The 26,995-nt window shown below is 44.8% G+C and overlaps 2 protein-coding genes across 2 annotated transcripts in view; one reads left to right on the top strand and one right to left on the bottom strand.

Annotated features, from left to right (window-relative positions):
- Positions 1-8,041, top strand: part of Mboat4 (membrane bound O-acyltransferase domain containing 4) — a 10,498-nt gene extending 2,457 nt beyond the window's left edge. The window contains exons 2-3 of the mRNA XM_028768334.1: positions 3,055-3,279; positions 6,609-8,041. Coding sequence (XP_028624167.1) covers positions 3,055-3,279; positions 6,609-7,563 — 1,180 coding nt within the window. The 3' untranslated portion in view covers positions 7,564-8,041. The remainder of the gene's footprint in view (positions 1-3,054; positions 3,280-6,608) is intronic.
- A 9,955-nt stretch (positions 8,042-17,996) lies between these two features.
- Leprotl1 (leptin receptor overlapping transcript like 1) overlaps positions 17,997-26,995 on the bottom strand; it is an 11,782-nt gene continuing 2,783 nt past the window's right edge. The window contains exons 2-4 of the mRNA XM_028768275.1: positions 23,187-23,262; positions 20,979-21,165; positions 17,997-20,243 (exon numbers count right to left, since the gene is read on the bottom strand). Coding sequence (XP_028624108.1) covers positions 20,127-20,243; positions 20,979-21,165; positions 23,187-23,262 — 380 coding nt within the window. The 3' untranslated portion in view covers positions 17,997-20,126. The remainder of the gene's footprint in view (positions 20,244-20,978; positions 21,166-23,186; positions 23,263-26,995) is intronic.

Genomic DNA, 26,995 nt, shown 5'->3' on the forward strand with positions numbered 1-26,995 from the left:
TCAGTGATGTTGGGGATGAACTGAGAGCCTTAGACATGCTATCAAGAGTTCTACCAGGATCACACTCCTCACCCTTAGGAGTATTTACTTGTTCATTTCTGACATAGGGTCTCATGTGTACCTAAGGCTGGCCTTCAACTCTCGGTTGTCTGGTCTCTGCCTCCTCAGTTCTGCTCATTACTAGCAGAACCTAGAAATGAAATCAAAAGCACTCGATAAATTACACATCCTACGCTGTATACATGCGTAGATACTTGATGTTTATTTTTAAAATATTTATTTATTTATTTATTTTATGCATATAAGTACACTTTAGCTGTATTCAGACACACACCAGAAGAGGGCATCTGATCCCATTACAGACGGTTATGAGCCACCATATGGTTGCTGGGAATTGAACTCAGGACTGCTGGAAGAGCAGCCAGTGCTCTTAACTACTGAGCCATCTCTCCAGCCCCAACTTGATGTTTATTAATTCTTTAATTCTGTTATCTTTGTGTGTGTGTGTGTGTGTCCCTAGCTTGTACTTCTGCCGTCCAAGGAATAAGTGTCTGCCTTACTTTTATATAGTGGCTTTACTACTGTTTTGTTTTGGTTTTTGTTTTGTTTTGGTTTTGTTTTTGTTTTGTTTGTTTGTTTTGTTTTGTTTTCAAGACAGAGTTTCTCTGTGTAGCCCTGGCTGTTCTGGAACTCACTCTGTAGACTAGGCTGGCCTCGAACTCAGAAATCGGCCTGCCTCTGCTTCCCAAGTGCTTGGATTAAAAGCATGCGCCACCACCGCCCGGCAAGGAATTATTTATTTTATGTATATGAGGGCACCATTGCTGTCTTCAGACACACCAGAAGATCCCATTACAGATGGGTGTGAGCCACCATGTGGTTGCTGGGAATTGAACTCAGGACCTCTGGAAGAGCAGTCAGTGCTCTTAACCGCTGAGCCATCTCTCCAGCACTACTGTTCTACTACTGTGAAGAGACACCATGAGCAAGGCATCTTTTAAAAGGAAGCATTTAATTAGGCGTTTGTTAGTTTTGGAAGGTTAATCCATGACCATTATGGCAGGCTCTGTGGTTGCAGGCAGGCATGGGTGCTAGAGCAGTATCTGAGAGCTCACATCCTGATCTCCAGGCAGGGAGGCTGAGTGACACCCCTCCTCCAACAAGGCCACACCTCTTAATCCCGTCTAAACCACCCACCCACTGAGAACCAAACATTTAAATACATGTGCATATAGGAGTCATTCTCATTCAAACCAGCACACATTGCAAGTGAAGGCTGAGGTCACCGTGTTAATGGGGGTGATGTGGGGTGAGTGGTCCCAAGAACAGACTCAAAAGAATGCCCAGGGATGGTCTTGAATTGTATGTAATGGAGTGTCTCAGGAAGTAACTATTGCTAACATGTGCCAGGCACTGCACCCAGAGCCAGATCACATCCCCAGTGACAGTATTTCCATCCTCTGAGTAGTAGAGAGGTGCAAGCTTTGTCCCCTCAGCTCGCTGTGCCCAGCCTAGTCGGTCTTAATGTATTCTCCTGCCTTCCTCCAGCTTTACTAATTTGGCACAATTGAAGTGAAAATCTTCCATGTACCACATAAAGAAGAACCAAGTCCACATAACATGGTTTCTCTCAGACTTTTCACACCTTCTTCTTTGAGGTTTCTGAGCAAGGACTTGGGCACACTACTGCTTCCAGGTGGGCACCTTTCAATGCTGAAGAAGACAATTGTGTTCTGCTTTCTTGGATGCTTGAAGACTGGTCACCAACCGTGATGGAAGACACGTTGATCACATGACTATGTCAGTGTCAATGAATGGTCACTGATATCTTTTACCCTAGGAAGGTAGTGATACTAAGAAAGAAAACCGGGAAAAACTGGCCAGATGTATAAAGTCATAGCAGACGAAATTTTTTTTTTCTTTCAGTCTTTTTGAAACATGGTCTAGCACTATATATGCCAGGGTAGTCTGGAACTTGCTATATAGCCCAGGCTGGTCCTAAGATTTGTAATTCTCCGGCCTCAGTCTCCTGAGTGTTGGGATTATAGACATGGGACACTGTGCCTGGCAAGTCATCTTTTATTTCTGTCACGTCTCATTTGGGAGTAGCAAGATAACCAATATCTTTTATGGTTCTTTGGTTTACACAATGAAGAAGGAAGCCACAAATTGCACAAGATTTGCTGCTTACAAGTTCAGATACTTTGTCTGAGAGAGGCCCTGTGTCTCCTCCCTCCAGCTCCCTCAAATACACACTGGGTATAACAGGGCCGTGAGGAGGGAGGAAAGGGTGTTTGCTTTGGGACTGGGGGGGTGAAGGCTCTTCCACACTCATTTACACTACGTCTCAGTCAGATCTTGAAGATCCCCATTGTCAAACTGCCTGAGACTATCTTAGTTACTGTTCTATTGCTGTGAAGAGACACTGTGACCAAGCCATATTAGAGAAAGCAGCTAACTGGGGTCTGAAGGGTTACTCCATTATCATCATGGTAGGAAGCATGGTGACAGGCAGAGGCATCAGGCTGAGAACTTATATCCTGATCCACAGGCAGAGAGAGAGAGAGAGGGAGGGAGGGAGGGAGGGAGGGAGGGAGGGAGGGAGGTAGAGAGAGAGAGAGGCAGAGAGGCAGAGAGGCAGAGAGGCAGAGAGGCAGAGAGGCAGAGAGGCAGAGAGAGAGAGAGGCAGAGAGAGAGAGAGAGAGAGAGGCAGAGAGTCAGAGAGAGAGAGAGACAGAGACAGAGACACAGAGAGAAACAGAGAGACAGAGACAGACATAGTCTGGACTTAGGATGGGCTTTTGAAACCTCAAAACCCACCCACAAATAACACATCTCCTCCAACAAGGCCACGCCTCCTAAATCTTCCTAAACAGTTTCACTAACTGTGGACCAAGCATTCAAACACATGAGCCTATGGCGGGCATTCTCATTCAAACCACCATAGGCTCATGTGTCTGAGTGCTTAGAGCCACTCGTACGATGGTCATACAAGAGTTGCCAGAGTCCTTGCCACATTGTCCTAAATGTCACTTTGTTGTCCCTTTCTTTCAGGTACCTCTTTCTCCTGGCTGGAGGAGGTGTCTTGGCTTTGGCTGCCATGGGTCCGTACGCTCTGCTCATCTTCTTCCCTGCTTTCTGCGCTGTGGCTCTGATCTCCTCCCTCAGTCCACAGGAAGTCCATAGGTTGACCTTCTTCTTTCAGATGGGTTGGCAGACCCTGTGCCACCTGGGTCTCCACTACACCGAATACTACCTGCGTGAGCCTCCACCTGTGAGGTAAAGGCCCCTCCCTGTCCGGTTGGTTGTGCTGAGCTGATTCTCATCCTCATCCATCTGCGGAGCATGCGCTTAAGTGATTAAGTCTCTCCCGGGGCTCAGCTTCCTTTCCTAGAAAAGGAATACGAAGCTAGCAATAGCTTTCTTGCCAGGCTGTGGTGTTCGAGCTTAACGCAAAGGCAGTTCCGTAACTACACACCGCCATGGCGTGTTGCAGTCTATAGAACTCAGTATCTGGCACTCGCTGTCGCTCTCACTGTCATTGTGCCTGGGAGTGATGACAGTTTGCTCCTTTCAGCCTTGGCAGCTTTGGCACAGGCACATCACAGAGGGCCTGGCTGGCTGGCTGCTATCTTTTTTTTAGGCTCAGATGCTTCATCATTTTCTCCTCCCAATCTAGAAAGCAACAAAGGACAAACACCAAGAACTAATTACAGGCCAGAGACGCGTGTTGTGAGTCCGTGGAATTGACAAAGACTAGGGATGAAAGTACCCGTGAGTCCGACACCTAAATGTTCCTGGCACCCTGTGGTTGTTGACTGCCACAGGTCTGTGTCACTCATGACTGTACTGGGCTGGTCACCTATCTGATTCTAACCTGCTATTAGCTCAGTGGAGTGGCCACTCCCACGGCATCTAGAATTCTTTAAAAATTATTATGACAAACCAGACACGGTCACACCTGCCTGTAATCCCAGCACAAGGAAAGAGAGGCAAGAGGAACCCTCAGTTACGTAGCAAATTGAGGATTAGACTGGGATACAGAAGACCCTGTCTCAAAAACCACAAACAGAAAAAATAAGACAATGTTCACCAAGGACTTCAGACCTGTGCTCTGGAGAGATGGATCAGTGGGTAGGAGTGCTTGCTTGCTGTGTAAATCTGAGGACCTGAGGTCAAACCTCTGGAACTCAGGGGAAAATCCAGGTATGACTGTGTTTGCAGCTGTAACCCCAGCTCTGTGTGTGTTGGGAGAAGGCGGTGACAGGAGATTACTGGGGTTCCTTGACTGCCAGCCTAGCTCCAGGTTCAGTGAGAGACTCTATATCAAGGGAATAAGAGAGGCAACAATTGGACATACATGTTCTCCTTTGGCTTCCACATTTGCACACACGTGCACCACACACACGCACACACACACACACACACACACCCTCAGTGCAGTTGGGGTGGGTGATAGAGTCTAACTTAAGGTTTGTCTCTCTGGGAAAGATTAGATGGTAAGTGGGTAGGATTACTGTTCTGGGTGTGATGAATCAGTGCTGCAGTAGGAAGCTAGGACCTGACAGAGGCCAGAAGGGCAAGTTGAGCAGGCTCTGAGTGGGAGGAAGGCTGGGCAGATGTGAAATGAAAATATCTGCTAACTAGCCAGAGCTGTCATGGCGAAGCCAACTGACTGGGTGCTACATGCAGCAGAACTGAATCTGTTCACAGCTCGGGGCTGGAGATGGGATAGGCACAGTGGCTGCTGCCTTTGAGGCTTCTCACCTTGGCTTATAGATGGCTGCCTTCTCTGGGTTGTCATATGGTCATTGCACGTGTGTGTCTGTGTCTGATCATACACATGTGTGATTGTCCTATCTCTTTAGTCATGTTGGTAGTGTCTGCCCATTATGCTATCTCTTTAATTGCTTCTTTTTTTAAAAGAATTATTTAATGTATATGAGTATACTGTGCCTGTCTTCAGACACACCAGAAGAGGGCATTGGATCCCATTATAGATGGTTGGTGCCACTATGTGGTTGCAGGGGATTGAACTCAGGACCTCTGGAAGAGCAGTCAGTGTTCTTAACCTCTGAGCCATCTCTCCAGCCCCTTTAATTCCTTCTTTAAAGACCCTGTCTCCAAATATGCTCACACTCTGAGTCACAAGGGCTTGGAACTTCAGGATGTAAATTGGGGGGTGGGGCACAGCCTGCAACAGAAAGGAAGTCGGCATTTAGAGGTGCTCCTGCTCTCAGGATAAGTCAGGCAAGAGGATCTGATGACCTTAAGTCAGAACCAGTCACAGCCATGGCTGGGGACAGTGCTGGCTTCTTGATTATACAAAGTGTGATTGTCATTTTCTCTGGCTGTCTTCGGCAATCTCATCAATAGGATCTCTGAGGGTGTCACGGAGAGACTTCAGAAGACTGGGGGAAAACAAACTTCACCTACTTAGGCGCTACCACTCACCCTGATGCATTTTCAGTGTGCACCTCCAGTTGCCGGAATAGTACAGTCAGGGCCTGGCCTATAATTAAAATGTCAACTTCCTAGAATTATCTTTTCACTACTAATTCTTATTTATTTTGTTACCAAACTTCTTCCATGTCTCCAGCCTTAAATTTCTTTTCTTTTTTTCTCTTTCTTTTTCTTTCTTTCTTTCTTTTTTTTGTTTTTTGTTTTTTTGTTTTTTTGAGACAGGGTTTCTCTGTGTAGCCCTGGCTGTCCTGGAACCCACTCTGTAGACCAGGCTGGCCTCCAACTCAGAAATCCACCTGCCTCTGCCTCCCAAGTGCTGGGATTAAAGGCGTGTGCCACCACTGCCTGGCCCTTAAATTTCTTTTTATTGATTTTTATTTTTTATGTATGGAATGGTCTAGAAGTTACTCTACAGTATAGACAAACCTCCAACTCACTATCCTCCTGACTCAGCCTCTTGAGTGTGGTATGCATCACCACACTGTCTGATCCTAATATTTGTAAGATGTTCTCTTTTTAAAGGAACATTTTAATGAATTAATCTGTAATTGATTCGTTGTGCACAGCACAGCACTCCTATGGAGTTAGAGAGTAACTTTTGAGAGCTAGTTTTTTCTTTTTCTTTATTTTACCACAAAGATCCTGGGAATTGAACTGGGGTTGTCAGCCTCAAGTGCCCACTGAGCTATCTCTCCAGCCACTTATAAGCCATTCTAAAATATTATAACCCGGAGGTGGATTGGTTAAGGCAACTGGCTGTTCTTTCAAAAGACCCAGGTTCAAGTCCCAGCACCCACATGACAGCATATATATGCATCCGATGCATGGGGTTGGAGACAGGGTTTTCTCTGTGTAGTTCTGACTGTCCTGGAACTTGCTCTGAAAACCACGCTAGCCTCCAACTCAGAGATCCAACTGCCTCTGCCTCCGAGTGCTGGGGGTTAAAGGAGTGTGATAGCACTGCCTCGTCTGATTAGTGTCTTTTGCCCTGGAATCATGATAATGCACGGCTCCGAAAGATTCTAAGAGTGTTTGTGGAGTGTGATTCGCTGTGAGATCTGTGGTCAGGTCAGAGGAGAGAGAACAGGAGCGAGAGAATAAATACAGCGTGCCTTCACACACCTATGTATTTAAATGTCTTTCAGGTTCTATATCACTCTTTCTTCCCTCATGCTCTTGACGCAGAGAATCACGTCCCTTTCACTGGACATTTGTGAAGGGAAGGTGGAGGCGGCGTGGAGGGGCAGGGGTTCTTGGTCTGAGCACCTGTGGGATGCTCTACCCTACTTCAGCTACTTGCTCTTTTTCCCTGCCCTCCTGGGAGGCTCCCTGTGCTCCTTTCAGAGATTTCAGGCTTGCGTTCAAAGATCAAGCTCTTTGTATCCGAGTGTCTCTTTTCGGGCTCTGACCTGGAGGGGTCTGCAGATTTTGGGGCTGGAGTGCCTCAAGGCGGCGCTGAGGAGGGCGGTTAGTGCAGGAGCCGGACTGGATGATTGCCAGCAGCTGGAGTGCATCCACGTCATGTGGTCCACAGCCGGGCTCTTTAAACTCACCTACTACTCCCACTGGATCCTGGACGACTCCCTCCTCCACGCAGCGGGCTTTGGATCTGAGGCTGGCCAGAGGCCTGGAGAGGAGGGCTACGTCCCCGATGTGGACATTTGGACACTGGAAACTACCCACAGGATCTCCCTGTTTGCGAGGCAGTGGAACCGAAGCACAGCTCGGTGGCTCAGGCGGCTTGTCTTCCAGAAGAGCCAGCGCTGGCCCCTGCTTCAGACATTTGCCTTCTCTGCCTGGTGGCACGGGCTCCACCCAGGACAGGTGTTTGGCTTCCTGTGCTGGTCTGTAATGGTGAAAGCCGATTATCTGATTCACAAGTTTGCCAATGTATGTATCAGATCCTGGCTCCTGCGGCTGCTTTATAGAGCCCTCACTTGGGCCCATACTCAACTCATCATTGCCTACGTAATGGTGGCGGTGGAGGGCCGGAGCCTTTCCTCCCTCTGCCGACTCTGCTGTTCTTACAACAGTATCTTTCCCGTAGTGTACTGTCTTTTGCTTTTTCTATTAGTGAAGAGAAAAGACAAACGTAACTGAAATCTTCCCCTGCCCGTCATCTCATCCAGCCATTAAACACTGCTTAGAAAATGCCAGAGGACGCTTTGATGAATAATGTATTTAAATCTCTTCATAGTTAAAGTTTTTAAATATCGGATGGATTAAACCTGCCCGCTGGCCACAAAAATGTGCCTGTCTTCTGTGGTGGTTTGAATATTAATGGCTCCCATACGTTTATGTATTTAAATGCTTAGAGGGTGGCACTGTTTGAAAGGACTGGGAGGTGTGGCTTTGTCGGAGGAAGTGTGTCACTAGGGGGTGCTCTCTGAAGTTTCAAAAGCTCAGTCCAGGTTTAGTGTCTTTCCCTGCAGCCTGCCGATCTACATGTAAAACTCTAAGCTCCTCCTCCAGCACTGTGTCTGCTTGCATGTCGCCGTGCTTCCTGCCACGTTGATAATAGACTAAACCTCTGGAATTATAAGTCAGCCCCAATTAAATGATTTCCTTTATAAGAGTTTCTGTGGCCGTGGTGCCTCATTACAGGAAGAGAACAGTGATTAAGACGCGTACATTGACAAGCTATTCTGTTATTACTGAGCACGGGGACTTTTTTTTAGTTGTAGAAGTGAGGTTGAAGTAAAGCTGTATATAAAAACGTCAGGTGTGAATAGAGGGCATGATTCAGTGAATGCCTGGGTTTGATCCTTACTACCAGATTCCATAAAACAAGAAGGAGAAGGAGAAGGAGAAGGAGAAGGAGAAGGAGAAGGAGAAGGAGAAGAAGAAGAAGAAGCAGCAGCAAACTACTGTGAACCACGTGAAGCTGTTATATACACAGAGATTCAAATGCTTAGTGCCCAGTGGGCCCAGTTGATTCTGGGATGTGAAGTCTAGCAATCTGACATGAATGACTTCTTATTGCCATAATGAAATGTTAGAGACAGGCTATCTTATAAAGAAAAGGAAGTTTATTTAAGTCTCAGGTTTAGAGGCTCAAAGTCTGTTGGTTTGCCTTCTGTTGAGGCCTTAATGGTGGATGCTATCATATCAAAGCAGAAGTACAAACAGGACAACGGCTCAAATCTCAAAGTAAACCAGAGAGCTGCCTGGACCAGTATTACTTTAACACTCCTTTTGGGAAAAATACTAGGGCATCTCATGAAGACTACCTTCAACTCTTTGGGTGACATGACTCCATTGGGGTCCATCTCTTAAAGGTTTTGCTGTTTGTCAACACTGCCTCCCTGGGGACCAGGCTTCCAACACACATACCACTAAGAAACATTCAACCCTAATAAGTCAGGCAAGGTGGCACAAAACTGAAATCCCAGGACTCAGGAAACCTAGGCAAGAAAACCCCAAATCTGAGGCTGGAAGGTACTGCATGGTGAGAGCCTGTCTCAAATAGAGACTCAAACCAGAAAACAAAAAGTATGTCAGACAGGAAGCAACTATGTTATTATGACAAAAAGCAATTATGTTATTATGAACTAGATACTCAGCCCTAGTCATAGCTTGAAAAAGTTAATCTATGTAGCCATCCAAATTCTGAAAATGTCTCTTAACACCCTACAAGACTGGAACTTCTGCTGGACCTCACAGCCAAGCCAATACTACAACTTGAGGTCACTGAAGACTAAAGTCGGCTATCCTGCTCTGTACTTGCGCTGTTTATTTAACCTGCCTTTCAGAGAACCAACCTTACTTGCCTTGGACTTCCTATGTAAACATCTTTTACAAGCTAAGCTAATAAAAAGTTGTAATCTTGTGTTATGTACTCTTACATGCCCTTGACCCAGATAATGCATGTGTATCATTTGCTGAAAGCAGCTGTCTTAGTTAAGGTTTCTATTGCTGGGAAGAGACACCATGAATAACCATGGCAACTCTTATAAAAGCAAGCATTTAATTGGGGCTGGCTTACAGTTTAGAGGTTTAGTCCATTATTATCATGGCAGGAAGCATGGCGGCATGCAGGCAGACATGGTGCTGGACAAGGAGTTGAGAGTTCTAGATCTGGATCCGTAGGCAGCAGGAAGCAAGATGACATTGGGCCTGGCTTGCGTTTCTGAAATCTCAAAGCCCACCCCTAGTGACACACTTCCTCCAACAAGGCCACACCCACTCCAACAAGGCCACACCTCCTAATAGTTCCACTCCTATGGGCCTATGGGCAACATTTTATTCAAACAACCACAGCAATAAATTCAGAAATTGAAAACAACTTCCTAAAATGTACTATAAAGATTGAAAGACTCCATTTATTGGTTGAAAAACAATGATGCTTGCTGCCTGGCTCAGTTGACATCAGTTTTGTTGTGGGGTCCGCTTAAACCCAACTTTCGGCCAATATAACTCAAACATCAGGTGGTCAATGCAGATGTTAAAAGTTTATTATAATCAAGTTGCTACTGATCTATCAGGGCTGAAGAACAGACTCAGGTGCTAATTATGACCCTGAAGGGACTTTGTACAGCATATTTAAAGGATGACATTTGGAGTGGTGTGTGCTCTGGTATTGACCAATCATATTTTGACATAAGTTGAATGAGGGAGCGTCCATCAGTCTGGATAGGAGTAGGTTCCTGGGGCTGGGAACAAGAACTTTGACCCTGCCTGCCTGCCGGATGGAAAAGTTGCCCTTGAGATGTCTGGACTCAGACAACTCTGAACTTACAAGTTGTCCCTGAGATGTCTGGATTCAGACAACTGTTTCTTTACAACAAAAGCTGCTCATCTACTGGGAAGTCCCCAGCTCTCCTAGGGCCTGAGACCTTGAGTTTAGTTTCTCCCTAGGATTAAATGGAGTCAGAAAATGAAATGGTAGGACTTAGAATACGTTTCTTTTGGTTGTTCCCAACAAGTTCAAGCCAGCGACTGAATTCCTTGTAATCTCTGTTAAAGATTTCTGCAAATTATATCACATTCCTTCTGCATATGCAAAGCCCTTTGTTAGGGATGGACACACAGACATACAATAGATGCAAACAAAATAGGCAGACACACAGGGGCAGGCACAGATATAGACTCATTGCACAGACAAAGGACAGAAGGTACTGAGCATGCAACAGTGTATCCAAATCTGAAGCATGCAACAGAGTATCCAAATCCGACTCATGCTTAGTTAAGTGACTTCAAGAGGAAGTGCATTTATTTCTTTTCCTAAGGCAACACCAATGCATTATCTGTTCCATGAAGTCAATCACTACTGCATTTAATCCATGCAGGTCTAGAGTTGGAAATTTGGATTAAAGAAATATAGACAGGCTAATATTCCCAGAGAAGAGCAAGTGAGTAAGCAAACCTGCATTGATTAGTTTTCTCAACTTGACACAAAGGAGTCACCTGGAGAGAGGGGAATCTCAGTTGAGGCGTTATCCCCATCAGACTGGATGGAGTGTGGACACGTCTGTGGCTCCTTTTCTTGATGTAAGATTGCTGTGGGAGGGTAGACAGCCTGAGCTGTGTAAGAAAGCCGGCTGAGCCGGGTGGTGGTGGCGCACGCCTTTAATCCCAGCACTTGGGAGGCAGAGGCAGGCGGATTTCTGAGTTCGAGGCCAGCCAGGTCTACAGAGTGAGTTCCAGGACAGCCAAAACTACACAGAGAAACCCTGTCTCAAAAAACAAAAAACAAAAAACAAAAGAAAGCCGGCTGAACAAGTCCCGGGAAACAGCCTGCAAAGTAGCATTCCTCTACCGCTTCTGCCTCAGCTCCTGCCTCTCCATTCCTATCTTGAGGTCCAATCTTGGCTTCCCTCAGTCACGGACTTAAAAGTAAGGTGAAATAAACCCTTTCGTCCCCAGGTGTTTTTTTTTTGGGGGGGGGGGTGTTTTTATCACAGCGACAGAAATCCTAAGACATCACCTAACACTTGGTAACTACTTATTTAGAGAATTAGGGTTATGATTAGGATATAACAAAGGAAGAGACAGAGACAAGAGGCAAACACTGTCTCTGGAACTGTAAGGCAACTGTCCTTCCTTTCCCTAACACACTGTTCCTTATGTTTAATGCAGTGTCAGAACCTCCATCTTGGACCGGAAGGAATGGCAGATCTGTGGGCAGTCAGACTATGTATAATTATTCTTCTTTTAAAAAAAATAAAATTGCTTTTTTTTAAGGAAAAAACAACAAACACAAAACAAACAATAACAACAACAAACTAAATTGTCAGGGGTGGTAGCACACACCTTTAATCCCAGTACTTGGGAGGCAGAGGCAGGTGGATCTCAGTTAAGGCCAGCCTGGTCTACAGAAGGAAGAAGTTCCAGGACAGCCAGAACTCCACAGAAAAACTCTGTCTTGAAAACTAAAACTGGCCGGGTGGTGGTGGCGCGTGCCTTTAATCCCAGCACTTGGGAGGCAGAGGCAGGCGGATTTCTGAGTTCGAGGCTAGCCTGGTCTATGGAGTGAGTTCCAGGACGAGAAACCTTGTCTTGAAAAACCAAAAAAAAAAAAAAAAAAGAAAAGAAAAAGAAAACCAAAACTGAAAAAAAAATTATACATGTGTGTGTGTATGTATATATGTGTGTATGTATGTGTATATATGTATGTATGTATGTGTATATGTGTGTATGTGTGTGTGTATATGTGTGTGTATATGAGTATAGTGTGTGTACTCACAGGCATATGTACTGGATGTTTTCTTCAATTGTTCTCTACCTTATTTCTTGAGAAGGGATCCCTCCCTGAACCTGGAGCTCAGGGGCTCAGCTAGAATGACTGACCAGCAAACCCCAGGGATCCACTTGCCTTTGCTTCCCCTGCACCGGAATTGCACACACACTGCTGTGCCCTGCTCTCACGTGGGAGTGGAGGAGTGAACTCAGGTCCTGATGTTTACACAGCAAGCCCTTTACCTACTGAGTCATCTCTTTAGCCAGACATTTCTTTAAATCAATTTTAAGTCAACTTACTTTCTCTTTATGCCGTTTGGCTACTTTGAGGAAGCATCTCAGCATGCATCCCGGGCCAGACTCAAACCACAATACTCCTGTTTTTATCTTTTGAGAGCTGAGATTATGTGTCATCACCTTGTCCAGATTACTAGTTATAATTCATCCTCAAATAGGCTAAAAGAAACATGTACTTGTTCAATATAAATCATAAAATATCTGTGTGCTAACTAAAAGAATCTGCTTACCTGAGATGACTTCTATTCTACCATAAAAGGCATTGTATAGGGACTGGCTGTTGTTCAGGGGTAGAGCACACGCTAAACATAGCCCTGGATTTAGTCTCCAACACACACACACACACACACACACACACACACACACACACACGGGAAGGGTCTTGGAGGGAGGGTGAGTTACTTACAGGTCATCTAGAAAAGTATAGGTCTTTGAGACTAATTCACATTGAAGAAAAGAGACAAAAAAGCCCAAATCTTAGCAATAGAGAGCATCGCCCAATGAGCAGAGATGGCATGGGTGGATCTGTCTCATCTTACACAGAAATGTTTTCTATATTTTCTCTCAACACTCAACAGCCCAGTAGAGCCAAAGCAGACACAGGATTTCCCACAGTTGGAAGTGGTCAAGAGGAAATGGCAGAAGATTGAGGAATGTTAAAGGATCTACAAACCTGTCATTATAATGACCGTCCTTTGGCTGGCTCTGAGAGGGAGTATATAGTGGGGGATACGCTACATGGCAAGAAATGTAGTCATTGTTACAGCGCTATTTACAGAAAATAAATGACATTAACAATTAACAGCATTTAAAACAATAACATCAAGTAAATTGTGGTTGACCGTCACAGATATTAAAAATGAGTCCTTTGTATGGAGGTGCTTCTGGGGAGCCATCTATATGGGTACTCTCAGCTTATGAAAAATCCTTCAAGATATCATTAAAACTTGTGATATTCTCTCTCTCTCTCTCTCTCTCTCTCTCTCTCTCTTCCACAAATATATATTTCCTTGGAGTACTTCTGACAATTAGAGAAATGTTTTGAGGAAATGTTAACAGTGTTTTTAAAAATTGGTCAATAAAAGTTAAAATGTTCTGGTGGGTCAACAAGGTGGCTTAGTAAAAAGTGCTTGTCTTGTAAGCCCGATGATCCGAGTTCGATTCCTGGAACCCATGCAAAGGGATGAAGCAACATGATCACAAATCCTCTTTTGACCTCCACATGAACTTGGTGGCATGTGCACCCTCCTTCCATTATGCACACACTCAGTAATAGTAAATGAACATTTAAAAAGCAATCTGGCAAACAAACAAATATTGGAAAGAAGAGGAAAAGAGGGAGGAGGAACAGGAGGAAGAAGAGAGGAGGAGGAGAAGGAGGAAGAGGAGGAGGCGAAGAAGAGAGGAGGAGGAAGAGGAAAAGAGGAAGAAGAGAGAAGGAAGAGGAGGAGGAGGAAGAGGAGGAGGGGAAGAAGAGAGGAGGAGGAAGAGGAAGAGAGGAAGAGGAGAGGATACATACATCCTATTAGATAGCAATAATACATCCATCTCCAGTGTCCTCGATTCTCACTGCTATACTGGTAACTAGCTGTCAAAGATGCTTTGTATGTGTGCCTGTTATATGTCCGTGTTTGTGATACATGTTTGTTCACGGGTGCACACAGAGGCCACAGGTCTGTGTCCGTTTTCTTCCGCAGTCACTCTCTACCTTATTTTTTCAGACGAGAGACTCTTGAACCTGGGACTTAGTTTTGACTAGGCTGGCTAGCCAGTGCGGGGATCTGCCTCTAAGTACTGGGATAACAGGCACTTGCAGGCTACCTGGCTTTTTATGTGGGTCTGGGTGTCCACCCAAGTCTGTGAATATACAGCAAACTCTCCACTGACTGAGCCTCTCATAGATGATTCAGACCATGACAAAAGCCACTCTACTTATCTTAATCCCAGGAGGGGGTTTTAACTGAGGACAGTTTTTAAAATGACCTCAAATCTTTGAAGTAAACCTAGCTTTCAGAAAAACATCTGTTCTACTGTGGGGAGGGCCAGTTCAGAAATCTATGATTATTTTTATACCGCAGCTACATTTACATGACATAATGCAGTGGTCATATGCCACGAGAAACACACTTCTATATTAAATGCTAAGCATGTTGTAACTCAGTTATTAAAGAGCGATGTTCTTAACGGTCACAGGGTGAGCTGGAGAGATGGCCCTGGGCTTAAGAGTACTTCCTGTCAGACTGCCATGCTGGTGCAGGCTGTTAACTCCAGCACTGGTGAGGGAGATTCTACATGCAGAATTCCGGGACAGCCAGGGGTACATACAGAGACCCTGTCTCAAAAGCAAGCAAGCAAGCAAACAATGTGCTGTTCTTGAAAAGAACCCAAATCCCACATAGGGGGAAACACCAGTTTCAGGGGATCTGACAGTCTCTTCTGGCCCCCACAGGCACTATAGACACATGGTATACAGACAAACACACAGGCAAAACAGCTGTATACAGAAAATAAAAATAAATAAATCTCATGCCAACAGCAAATCCGTGGAATCACCCAGGCTTTCTGTCCCTATTTTATCCTATGTAACAGTTTCTACTGCTCTAAGCTGGAACAAAGCACCTCCCTCACTCCCAAACGCCATTAACTATGCTACCGACACTTAAAATTAGCACCTCACCCCTTAGTAGTGTGGTAACTAAACACCAACAAGAACAGTGTTCACTGAAAAAGAAAGGCTTGGGGCTGGAGAAATGCGTTAGCAGTTAAGAGCCTAAGTTCAAATCCCAGCAACCACATGGTGGTTCACCACCATCTTTAATGAGATCCAATTCCTTGTTCTGGTGTGTCTGAAGACAGCAACAGTGTACTCACATACACAAAATAAATAATTCCTTTTTTTTTTTTTTTTTTTTTTTTGGTTTTTCGAGACAGGGTTTCTCTGTGTAGCCCTGGCTGTCCTGGAACTCACTCTGTAGAGCTGGCTGGCCTCGAACTCAGAAATCCTCCTGCCTCTGCCTCCCAAGTGCTGGGATTAAAGGCGTGTGCCACCACAGCCCGGCATAATTCTTATTAAAAAAAAAAAAAAGAAGAAGAACGGCTTTATGGACCCGACCTCTCATTTATTCATTATATTCCATCCCAATGTTTCCATGGAATTTAAAAGTTTAACAACAATCTGATTTTTTTTTTTTAAACTAAGGTACGTGGTTCTAAACCCAAGGATAGTTTCAAATTATCTTCAGGAGACTGCAAGCAAAACAGGGCAGTCATTTCCTCATACCGATTTCAGTGGGCTTGGGACTCAGCTCAGTGGCAGAGTGCTTGCTTAGGGAGCATAAAGCTATGGGTTTGATTCCCAGTATAAGAAAAACAACAAAAACTATTTTAGAGGCCGGGGCAAATAGGCTCAGCGGCTAAGACTGAAGACTATTCTTGAAGAGGATCCAGTTCAATTCCCAGCTCCCATAACAACTTAGAACTCCAGGTCCGGGGAATCTGATATCTTCTTCAGACCTCAGTGGGCGGCCACGCTCATGTGTACACCCCCCGCCCCTCATGGCTGTGACATACACTCCTGCCCCTCACGGCTGTGACATACATATGAGTGTAATGAAAAGAAATACTTTTGAGAAAAATTAAAATAGTTATAAACTTCCTGGTCATCGAGCTGGTAGGAGCACCCACTACCATGCCTGATGACTGGAGTTCAATCCCTGGGACCCTATGGTGAAAGGAGAGGCCAAGTCTCCTAGGTTGTCCTCTGCCCTCGGCTTAGACGTCATGGTGCTCACGCGCGCGCGCGCGCGCACACACACACACACACACACACACACACCACACACTTAACGTAACTGGAAAAACTAAACCTTCAACCTTTCAACCCTGAACACTTTGTAACTAAAAGCAAACGGTGAGTAGATTCTTAATGAGCCAGAAATTATGGTCTGTGAGGGCCAAGCATAGATCTAGTTCCTTAAAGCGTAGGAAGCTGAACTGCAGGTTTCTGCTGGTGTTCCGCAGCTTGCTTACTGCTGGAGATCTGAGATTATCTGGACAGTTAAGGACTACATTAGCAAGAGCCCTTCCAGCTGGAAGAACGTTGTTCACCAGGCAATTCGCTTGCACAGGAGGTGCGAGACGCAAATCCATGGGTGGCCTTGGGATGCCTACAGGTTATGTAATTGAGTCAGAGCATTTGATTAAACCGGTTTCCCCAACAGTGTTTTGCCCTTCCTTTCATAGTATACGTTAGCAAATTAGGAACCAATTCAACTAAGGAGTGCTAGGGTCAATTTTAAGGCACCAGAAACATGATCTCTCCCCCAAATACAGGCTATGACTATTTAAAAATGGGAAAAGAATTCTTTTTAAATTTTATTATTGGTGTATGTGGGGTTATACTTATAACAGCAAACATTTGGAAATCAGAAGACAGTTTGAGAATTGGTTATCTCCCTTATTATTATTTTTGTTTAAGATTTATGGGTACATTTATGTATGTGTGCTGCTTGCATCCTGGGTACCAAAGGAGCGAGAGAGGGTGTGGAGAGCTGTTTTTACAGATGGAATGAATAGCTATGAGCCATCAAACGGATGCTAGGAAGTGAACCCAAGTCCCCTGTAAGAGCATTAAGTGCTCTTAACCGCTGAGCCATCTCTCCGGCTCCCAGTTCATTCCCGCCATATTGGTTTTGGGGATTGAACTCAGGCTGTCAGTCTTTACTAGCTGAGCCATTTCGATGGACAGTCAATTCTAAAAATTAATTTTGCGTGCGTTAACATATCTGTGGGTGAATGATGTGCACTGCATCGGGGGTGTGGGGCTCAGAGGACAACTTGGAGGAGTTGGTTTAATTTCAGGGAAATCCCTGAGATTAAAGTCAGGTTGTTAGTGCCTCCCCGCTAGTCCTTAATTACCAACGAAAAAGCAAACTGTTACAAGAAGCGCAAGTACCTGCGTTCCTTAATACTTCTGTCAAATGGTTAGAATGAAGCCAGAGCTAGCCGCCTTTTTCACTGGGATTTACTTCATTTACCTGGGTTGGGTTAAATGAGGAAGTGCTCTATAGAGAGCCACACCCCCAGCAGACACAGGATCCTAATCTTCACCGAGGGACAACACAAGCTTGTATGATAGAACTAGGAATTCGAACATCTCGCCAATAGTAGTCTCCAGAAAATACCCTGGGGTCTAAAGCACAGGCTAGCCAACAGTAACCTGCACTGGTCAGCTGAAACTTCTGAGTCTCTTGGAACCCCCAGTTATCACCACATGGGATCAAAGAGCCTCAGGCCTGTATTGTTACCATGGTTTCACTTTCCTCCTGCAGGTTTGAGTTGCTAGTGTGATCGCTTTCTAGCACATTCCTATTTCTGATTCTGTAGACAGGGTCCCACTTAACCCCGTGTAGTCTTGGACCTTTGAGCCTCTTGTCTCAGCGTCTCACGTCCAGAGGCGATGGGCGTTTGTCACCATGTCTAGCTCAGGGTCCCATTCTTAACTGGTTAGTGCACTTCAGCGTCTGAACTTTTATTATGAAAGCACCCACAAGCTGAAATGGATATTTAAAATCTTTATTGTTTCGTCATCAAAAGTTTTCCCTCGCTCCACGGTAGGACGACAATCCAGTGTTGGCGCATTCTCATGAAAAAAATCTCTTGGAAGTAGCTAGCCTAGAAACCAGAGATGGGACTGGCAAGCCAGTGTCATAGTCAGACACGCAATGCTGCTGCTAAGATTAGTACCCAGAAAGAATATGCAGCTGTTAGGAAAGGAGTCTACGGCTGAGCGCTCAACACTTCGTGAGGGAGCAGAGAGCAGGGAGGATCAGAGACGGAACCTCCATCCTGCTCCATCCTGATCCCAGGCAGGGTTCTGACCACGTGCGTACCCGCCGACGAGTCTCCATCCCCGTTCTTCAACAAGCCACTTCTGGTCTAACCCACAAACGGCACGGCCGCATCTGGGCATTTCATACTGCTTCCCACCTCACAGCCAAAGGTAATAAAACATGGGTCAGGGCAAACAAAAACAAAATAAAAACTGCAGCTTTAGGCATCTTTAGTAAAAAGCTGAACAAACTTGGTGCATGTTCCCATTTTTTTTTTCTTTTTTTTTCGTTTTTTGAGAAATAAACTGTAGAAAAAAACAACAAAAGACAGTTGTCATGGTTACTCATTTTCGGCTAAAGGCAGAACACTTCTTTTTATATAAGCACACTGGAGAAACATACAAATGTCCTCACAAAATACTGCTGGGTCAGTGTGAACATTTTCATAACCAGCTCCTGGGTGAAGTACTGAGAATTGAACGACCGCTACGATTTGGTCATGCCTGGTCGCCGACAAGTTTTTGGTCAGATCTGTGTTTGAAGCTGTGACGCAGTTGGATTTGGCTACTCTGTATTACTTCGTACAATCAATTCCTTACTTACAACAGCAGATCCATCGCGATGAAACCAAACCCCAGACAACCGAGAGGTTCACAGCAAACCTGCCTGGAGTGCTTTTTAAAATACATACGCTATAAGGCTGGGAGACTACTCTTACCGTGGTCTGAGTCTTACAACCGTTCGTTCCTAGATTACCTGCAAGACTAACTAGTCACTTGTGAATCGCGTCAAGGCCTTGTGGGGGAGGGGCGTGTATGGCGTAGCAGTCGGTTTTCTAGCAGTCAATCATTTCTAAACGTTATTAAACTATATTTGAAAAGTTCTTTTACTTAAATATATACAATGTACAAAATAAGTTAAAAGGAGGAAGCGAGGAAAGGTTTTGAGCATCTACACTGCAAACACACAACTGTCCCATGCATGTCCCTTTCGCCCTCCAAACCATGAGAGGTGACAGAGCTCGGGCCTGTCACTACGGATGGAAACAGCACGCAGACAGTGGCACGCCAATGCCGGCTCTTCCACGCAGCAGCTCGCTTGCTTTGACCATAATAAACACGAATATAAACTGTATCCCCAAACTTGTTTGTATACTTGTACCTTAAAGTTTAACATAAATTCTTCTAACAGTTGAGGAGAAAAGCACTCTTCTATAGCAATTCCACAAAATAATTTTCAATTCACAAAAGACCTGTCCACTAGTAAAACCAGCAACCCTTATGGAGGGCATGGGCAGGATTAGTCGGCCCCCCTGAGGTATAAATGCAGCTATCTTTGCACTGAGTAAATAGTAGGTAAGGTATGCCAATGTTTGCATTCACCGGGAGTGATGTCACCCTGACTGAATGGAAACTTACTTATGTATATTTTTCTTTATAATGGAGATTAACTGACTTTTAGAGAAAAAAAAAATATGTACTTTAGCCCATAATACAGCCAGAAGTTCTGAATTTCTAAACCAATGCAAATGGTTATTACATCTTAAAAATGTGCAACATTGCATACTGATTTTAAAACAACTGAACAGGGAGAACACGTAAGTGTTTTAGATTCAGCAGGACACCGTGGAAAGCATCGTCTAGAGAAGTGGGAAACCAGTCAAGCTTTTCCAAAAGAGAAAATCCTTTTAATCCTCAGCAAGTCCCTGTGGAAACAGTAGGCAAACAACAGTGAGAAGAAGGGAGCACCTAGGACAACCCAGAGGCTCGCCAACGACTCAGCATCACAGCCCCCTCTCCTGTGCGCGGACGGCCAGCAGACGACACAAGTCCATGTGACTACAGTCCAGCGGCTTCTTCACCACTGCTGCCAGCTGAAGTCGTCGTTGCTCCCGAAGACCAGGAAGAAGCCGAGAATAGTCGCGAAGATGACTGTGTTGCCTGTGAGAACAAGTGCGCATGCTCCCCACTCGATCTACGGCAGGAAGAAAGACAGGGTCAGCAGGCGCGCAAAGCGCAGGCACCGAGGAGCAAATCAATGCTCTGTGCATTTAGTCAATCATGGTCGGAAGTAATGTGGCTACGGATGACCTTCACAGGACAACACTCCACACCCTTAATGTGTTTTGATTTGCCATTGATTGATCGCAAAGTAGAGAGTTAGGAAGTGACAACTATTCAGCTTCGAGAATGACCACGGCAGCTTCCTTTGGCTCCGTCTGCAGTCCTGACGGTCCTGTGCATCCGGGATGCACCCTGCCCCGGGATCCCTAGCACCACATGGGATTCTATAATTACTGCTTACAAAGGAAGTAACTTAGTGCATCTAAAATCTTGTTTGGAGCAAAAGTTAATTACCAGTGAGGGAAACATACTTGTGCTTTCTCTGATAGGGGCAGAGGGAACAAGCGTCTGTACCACACTTGAAGTGTGGCTAGTCTCTGCCCTTTCTTTCACACTTTCTCAGTCTCAGTGGACAAACGTCTCATACATCTATGCTTCAGGTCAGGGGTTCTCAACCAGGTGGCATATCAGATATCCTGTAGATCAGATGTTTACATTATGATTCATAAGTAAAATTACAGTCATGAAGTAGCAACAAAAATATCTTTATGGTTGGGGTCAGCACAACATGAGGAACTGTATAACAACACGTTTAAGAAAAGAATGAACAGCCTGGCATAAAAGTATTCAGAGTATGGTGACTCACCAGATGTGCTCTGGCAAATACCACAGGGAGTCCAAAAGCCGAGACCACGATGCCTGTGGTGAGGAATATGGCGAGCTCCTTACAAGCGTTGCTCATGGCGTCCGTGTCGTCCACTAACCTTCTGGCTATGCAGTACGGGATGGGCGAGAGGATGTAAAAGAAGAGAACGAAGAGGGGCCAGTATTGGCTGGAAAAGAGAGAGGCGTCAGCGGCGGTGTGGTCAGCAGTGTTGTCTCCCAACACCCTAACCGTGCTCCTGTTGTAGACCAGAGGACAAGACAGCAAACAAGCTGTGACTGAAAACAAAGCCGCAAGCGAGCTCGAGTGAGAGAAGTGAGTCAGCTCACCTTGTGCTCAATTATGGCACAACAGTAAAAATGCCTACTGACAAAATGCTTTATAAATTAAGCCCCCTCCATTCGTTTTATAAGAAGGCACACTGAAAATAAGAATATTTACACAAAAACCTTTACATTCTGCCTTCTTGTAATGTTAAAGTACCCATGATTCCTGTCATTGAAATCTAAGTATAGGAGGTCACTGAAGACAGCATTGAAAACCACAGTTTTTAGTCTGTCGTTAACTGTGCTGTGTCAACGTCACTTTCTGTCGGAGGAAGCTGTGAGAAGGGGACAGGGAACCTCCGTCCACCTCTTTGTCACATTTTAACAGTCTATTAAAAACTTACAAGAAACTTACAAGAAAGGTCTTTAAGGTTGACAAGTGTAATGACGTACACAGCGGAGACTTTCTAGAGCTATGTGTTAGGTTTTTTTTTTTTTTAAAGACTTTTTTCCTTTCTGTTTTCATTTATCAAGACCCGGGGTCTCGGGATTTGAACTCAGGTCCTCATGTCTCTATTGCAAGTGCTCTGTCCACTACACCATCTCTTGCCCTATAATTTAGCTTTGGATGGGCATTTATGATGTCATCAGTTTTCCATCTTTGCTTTAATATATAAAATATTATATATTTTGCCATTATTTCCATTTTGCTCCTCACTCAGCGACTGTGAACAGCAATATTCTTACCCAACTACGTGTATCACTGCAAGCATTTGCAAGTAGATTTGTATGAGGATTTCTAAGAAGGGGAGGGCCAGTTTGAGGAACTACAGGATACAGACAAACTAGTTCCAAGAAATGGCAACTCCTCCCCTCCCAAACCTCTGTCTGACTTAGTCCCCGTCTACTTCCTTTATCTTCAACTGTAGATTTCAGATAGTGTTGAGTGAGATTCAGTGTGTTTTCACATGCTTATTAGCAGCACAATTCTCTCTGCAATTTTTGGCCCACTTCTATTCATTTGTCTTTTGAAAACTAAGTTCCTTAAATATTAACTTAAAAAGTTTTCTAAGCCGGGCAGTGGTGGCGCACGCCTTTAATCCCAGCACTTGGGAGGCAGAGGCAGGCGGATTTCTGAGTTTGAGAGTTTAAGGCTAGCCTGGTCTACAGAGTGAGTTCCAGGACAACCAGGGCTACACAGAGAAACCCTGTCTCGAAAAACCAAACCAAAAAAAAAGTTTTCTATACTGAGCACAGTAATGAATACCTGGAATTCTAGAACTTGAGATGCTGGAGCAAGCTAACTGTATGTGAGGCTAGCCTGGGCTATCCAGTGAGACAATGTCTCAATAGAAAGTTCTCCCCTTTCTAGGGGAAGCAACTACCCATAGCTGTGTCCAGAAGCTGCTTATGTTATCTCTGTAAAGGATGTTTTAGGTTTTGTTGGTGGATTATTAACGGGCAGCAGGGCTGAGTTTCTGTCACCAGGTCATTACAGAAGCAGATCACAGGCAAAAATCTCTCTGCCTTGGCATTCTAGTGTCTTTACAAATAAACTTTAAGTGATGATCTTCAGAAAAGGATTATATCAGTCAATGAACATTTCTTCACATTTCTTTTTTTTTCCTTCCCTTCCCTTCTCTCTCTCACTCTGGCCCAAAGATTTTTATTTATTTATTATATGTAAGTACACTGTAGATCTCTTCAGATACCCCCATAAGAGGGCATTAGATCTCATTACAGATAGTTGTGAGCCACCATGTGGTTGCTGGGATTTGAACTCATGACCTCAGTGCTCTTAACCACTGAGCCACCTCACCAGCCCTTCTCTGCACTTCTTGTATGGTAGAAAACAAAGCATGTTAAAAACTTTAGTAGAAAAATTTTACCTTTAAACATTCAAAAAGAAAACAAAATGACGTACTTGTATATTGGAAGGGCACATCCGAGCATCAAGAACATCAGCCCGATAGCTCCTCCGAATGACAAACTAATTAAAGCTGCAAAACAAACAAAAGCCCCAGAGATCAGTTAGGCCACCATAGTGTGTCATCTCTGTTCACATGCACACACCAGCCTGAGCAGGACCTGGAATCCCAGAAGTGAGAAACTCCATCTCCCCTCAAAATCCAGTTGTTAAAAGTGAATCATCCCGCACTGGGAGTACCAGCTCATGCCTGTTAATCTCAACACTCAAGAGACTGAGGCAGGAGGATGAATACAAACTAAAGATCAGTTTGAGCTACAGGGTAAGACCCAATCTCAAAAGGCAAAACAAAATGTGAACTGACTTCAAAACTGCCAATTACACACGTTCAGAATAAGTTCCTACAGCATCCCAAAACAGAACTACATGTTAGAGGTTGAACACTCTCTTTAATCCCCAGAAAGGCTCTGAAATCTGGGATGTCAGCCAGGTCTGATGACATGTGCCTTTAATCCCACCTCTAGGGAAGCAGGGGCAGGAGGTACTCTCTGGTCTACATAGTGAGTTCCAGGCTAGCCAGGGCTACATAGTGAAACCTTGTCTGAAACGTGTGTGTTGCACCCCAAATATTTATTCTGTACATTCAAATATTCCTAAATCCTAGGGCATCCACAAGCTGATTCCATTTGGTTCCGATCGCTCCCAATAGGGAACACTTAACCTGTACATCAGTTCTGACCTACTGCTAACAGACACCACACACACCAGTTATTGGTTCTATTTCTCAGAACTATTAAGGTACACAGAGTTAATGTCCCCCACCCCAACACTGTATTTAGTCTATGCATGAGTAAAGCTGATGACCTAAGGCCAGTTCAATTCCTGGAATCCATATAGAAGTGACAGGGGAAGAGCCCTGGCACACGCCTTTAATCCCAGCACTTGGGAGGCGGATTTCTGAGTTCGAGGTCAGCCTGGTCTACAGAGTGAGTTCCAGGACAGCCAGGGCTATACAGAGAAACCCTGTCTCGAAAAACAAAAAACAAAAAAACAGACAAAAACCACCACCACTCCCCCAAAAAAACCCCAAAACCAACCAAACAACAACAACAAAGAAGTGACAGGAGAAAATCATTCTAAATTGTCTTCAGACCTTCACGCCCAACACACAGTAACATTCATTATTCCCATGGGGGGTGGGGGGAAGGGAAAGGGAGAAGGGGCAGAGAAGCACAAACACACAAAACTAAGAGAAACGCTGCCTGTGAGTATGTGCAGTTTATTTATGATATTTTTTAATATAATTATTTTTAGACATAGTCTTACTGTGTAGCCCTGGCTAGCCTGGACTTTGCTATATAGACCAGGTTGGCCTCAAACTCATAGATATCCAACCTGCTTCTGTCTCTCAAGTGTTAGGATGAAAGGTATATGCCGTCATGCCTGCCTTATTATTTTTTAAGGAAATGAAAGAGATTTACTGTAGACTTCACAGTAGCGACCTGCCTATAGTTACGGTTAGTCTTTCGACAGTTCACAGAAGCACACTGGCTTTGTTCCCGATTTCCTAAATTCTAGGAGAGCTGGAGGGTTATAATGCAGCCTGTTGTGGACCTGGTACCACTGTCTTAGCACAGCACAGAAGGAAGATGCCTCCTACCGTAAGATTCACCTCGGAATGTGGCTGGTGTAGGTCAAGGTGAGAAACAACTTTATTATGTATATAATCAGTGACCTAGAGATCAACCAAAAGAAACGTGATCAATTTGACTTCCACACGGCCTGCATTTCTGCCTCCTCCATGGCCGAGAAAATGACTTGTTGGTAAGATTTGTTACATTTGTTGTTTAGATTTATTTATTTTGGGTGTGTGCACGTGCAGGGCAGAGCATCATGACTTGCAGGAGTTGTTCTCTTCCCTCATGCGGGCTCTGGGGGCTGGGCTTGGGTCAGCAGGCTTAGTTAGCCGTAAGTACTCTTCCTTACTCACTGCTATGGTCTAACCTTAACAGAAAAGTTAAAATCCAAAGGTATGTGAAGATCTAGAATTAACCAGGTTAAAAAAAAAAAATACAGCACACAAACCAAAATCCGTGGCGCAGGAGAGGTCAGACATAGCCTACTACTACTGACAAGATGGCCTCAGACACTGTCTTGGCAGGCTGGGTGTCAGCTGGGGTGCTGAATACAAGGGTCAGGCCACCATGAACACATGGTGGTTCTTAGGGTCATTATAGTTTATATTTCCAGGTACAGTGGGGGGAAAGTCAAGGGAATGTTTATTTTGTTTTAAACAGCAAACAGAACACTTGAGGCTTACAGGAATGCAGTAACTAAGGAGAACGGGGAGCTTCCCTCCTGTCCCTCGCGGTCCTGTCTACAGGCCTTCACTCCACCACACAGGCAATAGTTGTAGCATCTTACACTGCCCTCTTTCTTCACCTACGGAGTTTCTGTGCACATTTATCTCCTACTGAAATTTTTCATTCATTTGGAAAATACTGATTGAAGCCAAACACACAGCAGAGACTGGGGACCCAGCAAGCATCTCACTGGCTCACTCAAGCTCCAATGTTGCTGCCCGTTCTGTCTCTCTTCCAGCCAGGACTCTTTCTCTTCAGATGTCAACTCAAGCATCTGCTCCTCAGGGCCACATCAACTCTGCCACTGTAGTTGGTTACGGAGGGCTAGGGGCCAGCTCAGGGGAACAGTGCTTGCCCCGTGTGCTTGAGGCTCTGGATTCAACCCCCACTTGTCTTTACTTATTCATACAACAAATACACTGAGCACTGACTGTGTGCCACATGGTTCCTGCTACTGAAGACAGAGCGACGAGGAGGAAAGAAAACCAAAGCTTTTAACTTTATGGTGCTCACGTTCTAGTGGGAAGATAAAACAGTTCTTTAAAGTTATCGAATTTTATTTACTATATGCTGTCTGTGCGAACAAGCTGACGAGTCATCTTACTAGCCCATAAAATAAAAATCAAGGACGGGGGTGGGGTGGGTGTGGTGGTGCACTCTGGGAATTCTAGCAGTTGGGAGGAGGAAGCAGGGAGGATCAGGAGTTTAAGGCTAGCTCTGGCTATATACTGAGCTAGAGTTTAAGGCCAGCCTGGGCTACTTGAGACCCTGTCTCAAAAACAAGCAAACAAACCAGCATGTAAACAACAAGGCTGCATCAACTGTGAGGCTGCTGCGGGTCCTCTTGAGGCCCTTCAGCCTGCTCACTGAGAACTTTCACTTTCCTAACTGCCTTCTGTTCGTTTTCTTAACTTTATTAACTGCCTTTTGTTCCCAGAACAGGATTTATGCCCATGGACCTTATTTATGGTCTCCTGCAAAAGTAGAAACCCTTTAAGAATGAATTTCCTATCCTTGGGATTTTGTGTAGGGCCAGGCATACACTAGGTGCTCAATAAACACGTAACAAAGGAATTACTGAGAAAGTAAGAAGGAACATTCTGTTTGTTCAGTAAACATGAATTCTGATGGATGTTAAAGATTTAAAGGACAAGTGTCCAGTGATGACCACAAGCAGGTAGGGTAAAGGATGCAGGTTCTTGACAGGGTGTCTCTGATGAGTCAACAACTGGGTGAATAGTCGAGGAATGCAGGAAGAGGCACAGGTGTGTGCCAGGCCTTCAACTGCATGCAGCTCCTTGCTGTCACCAGAGCTGCAATGCTAAACTGGTTCTGAAACCTCTTTCCTTTCCAAAAGTTCCTGGTCAGCTTCTGACACCCATGCCCCAGCTTAAACACTTGGTAACAAAGAATGAATATAGCCTGGGGATGGGGTGGCAACAG

This window comes from Grammomys surdaster, unplaced genomic scaffold (genome assembly GCF_004785775.1).
Source record: "Grammomys surdaster isolate TR1022 unplaced genomic scaffold, NIH_TR_1.0 185, whole genome shotgun sequence".
Lineage (NCBI taxonomy): Eukaryota > Metazoa > Chordata > Mammalia > Rodentia > Muridae > Grammomys > Grammomys surdaster.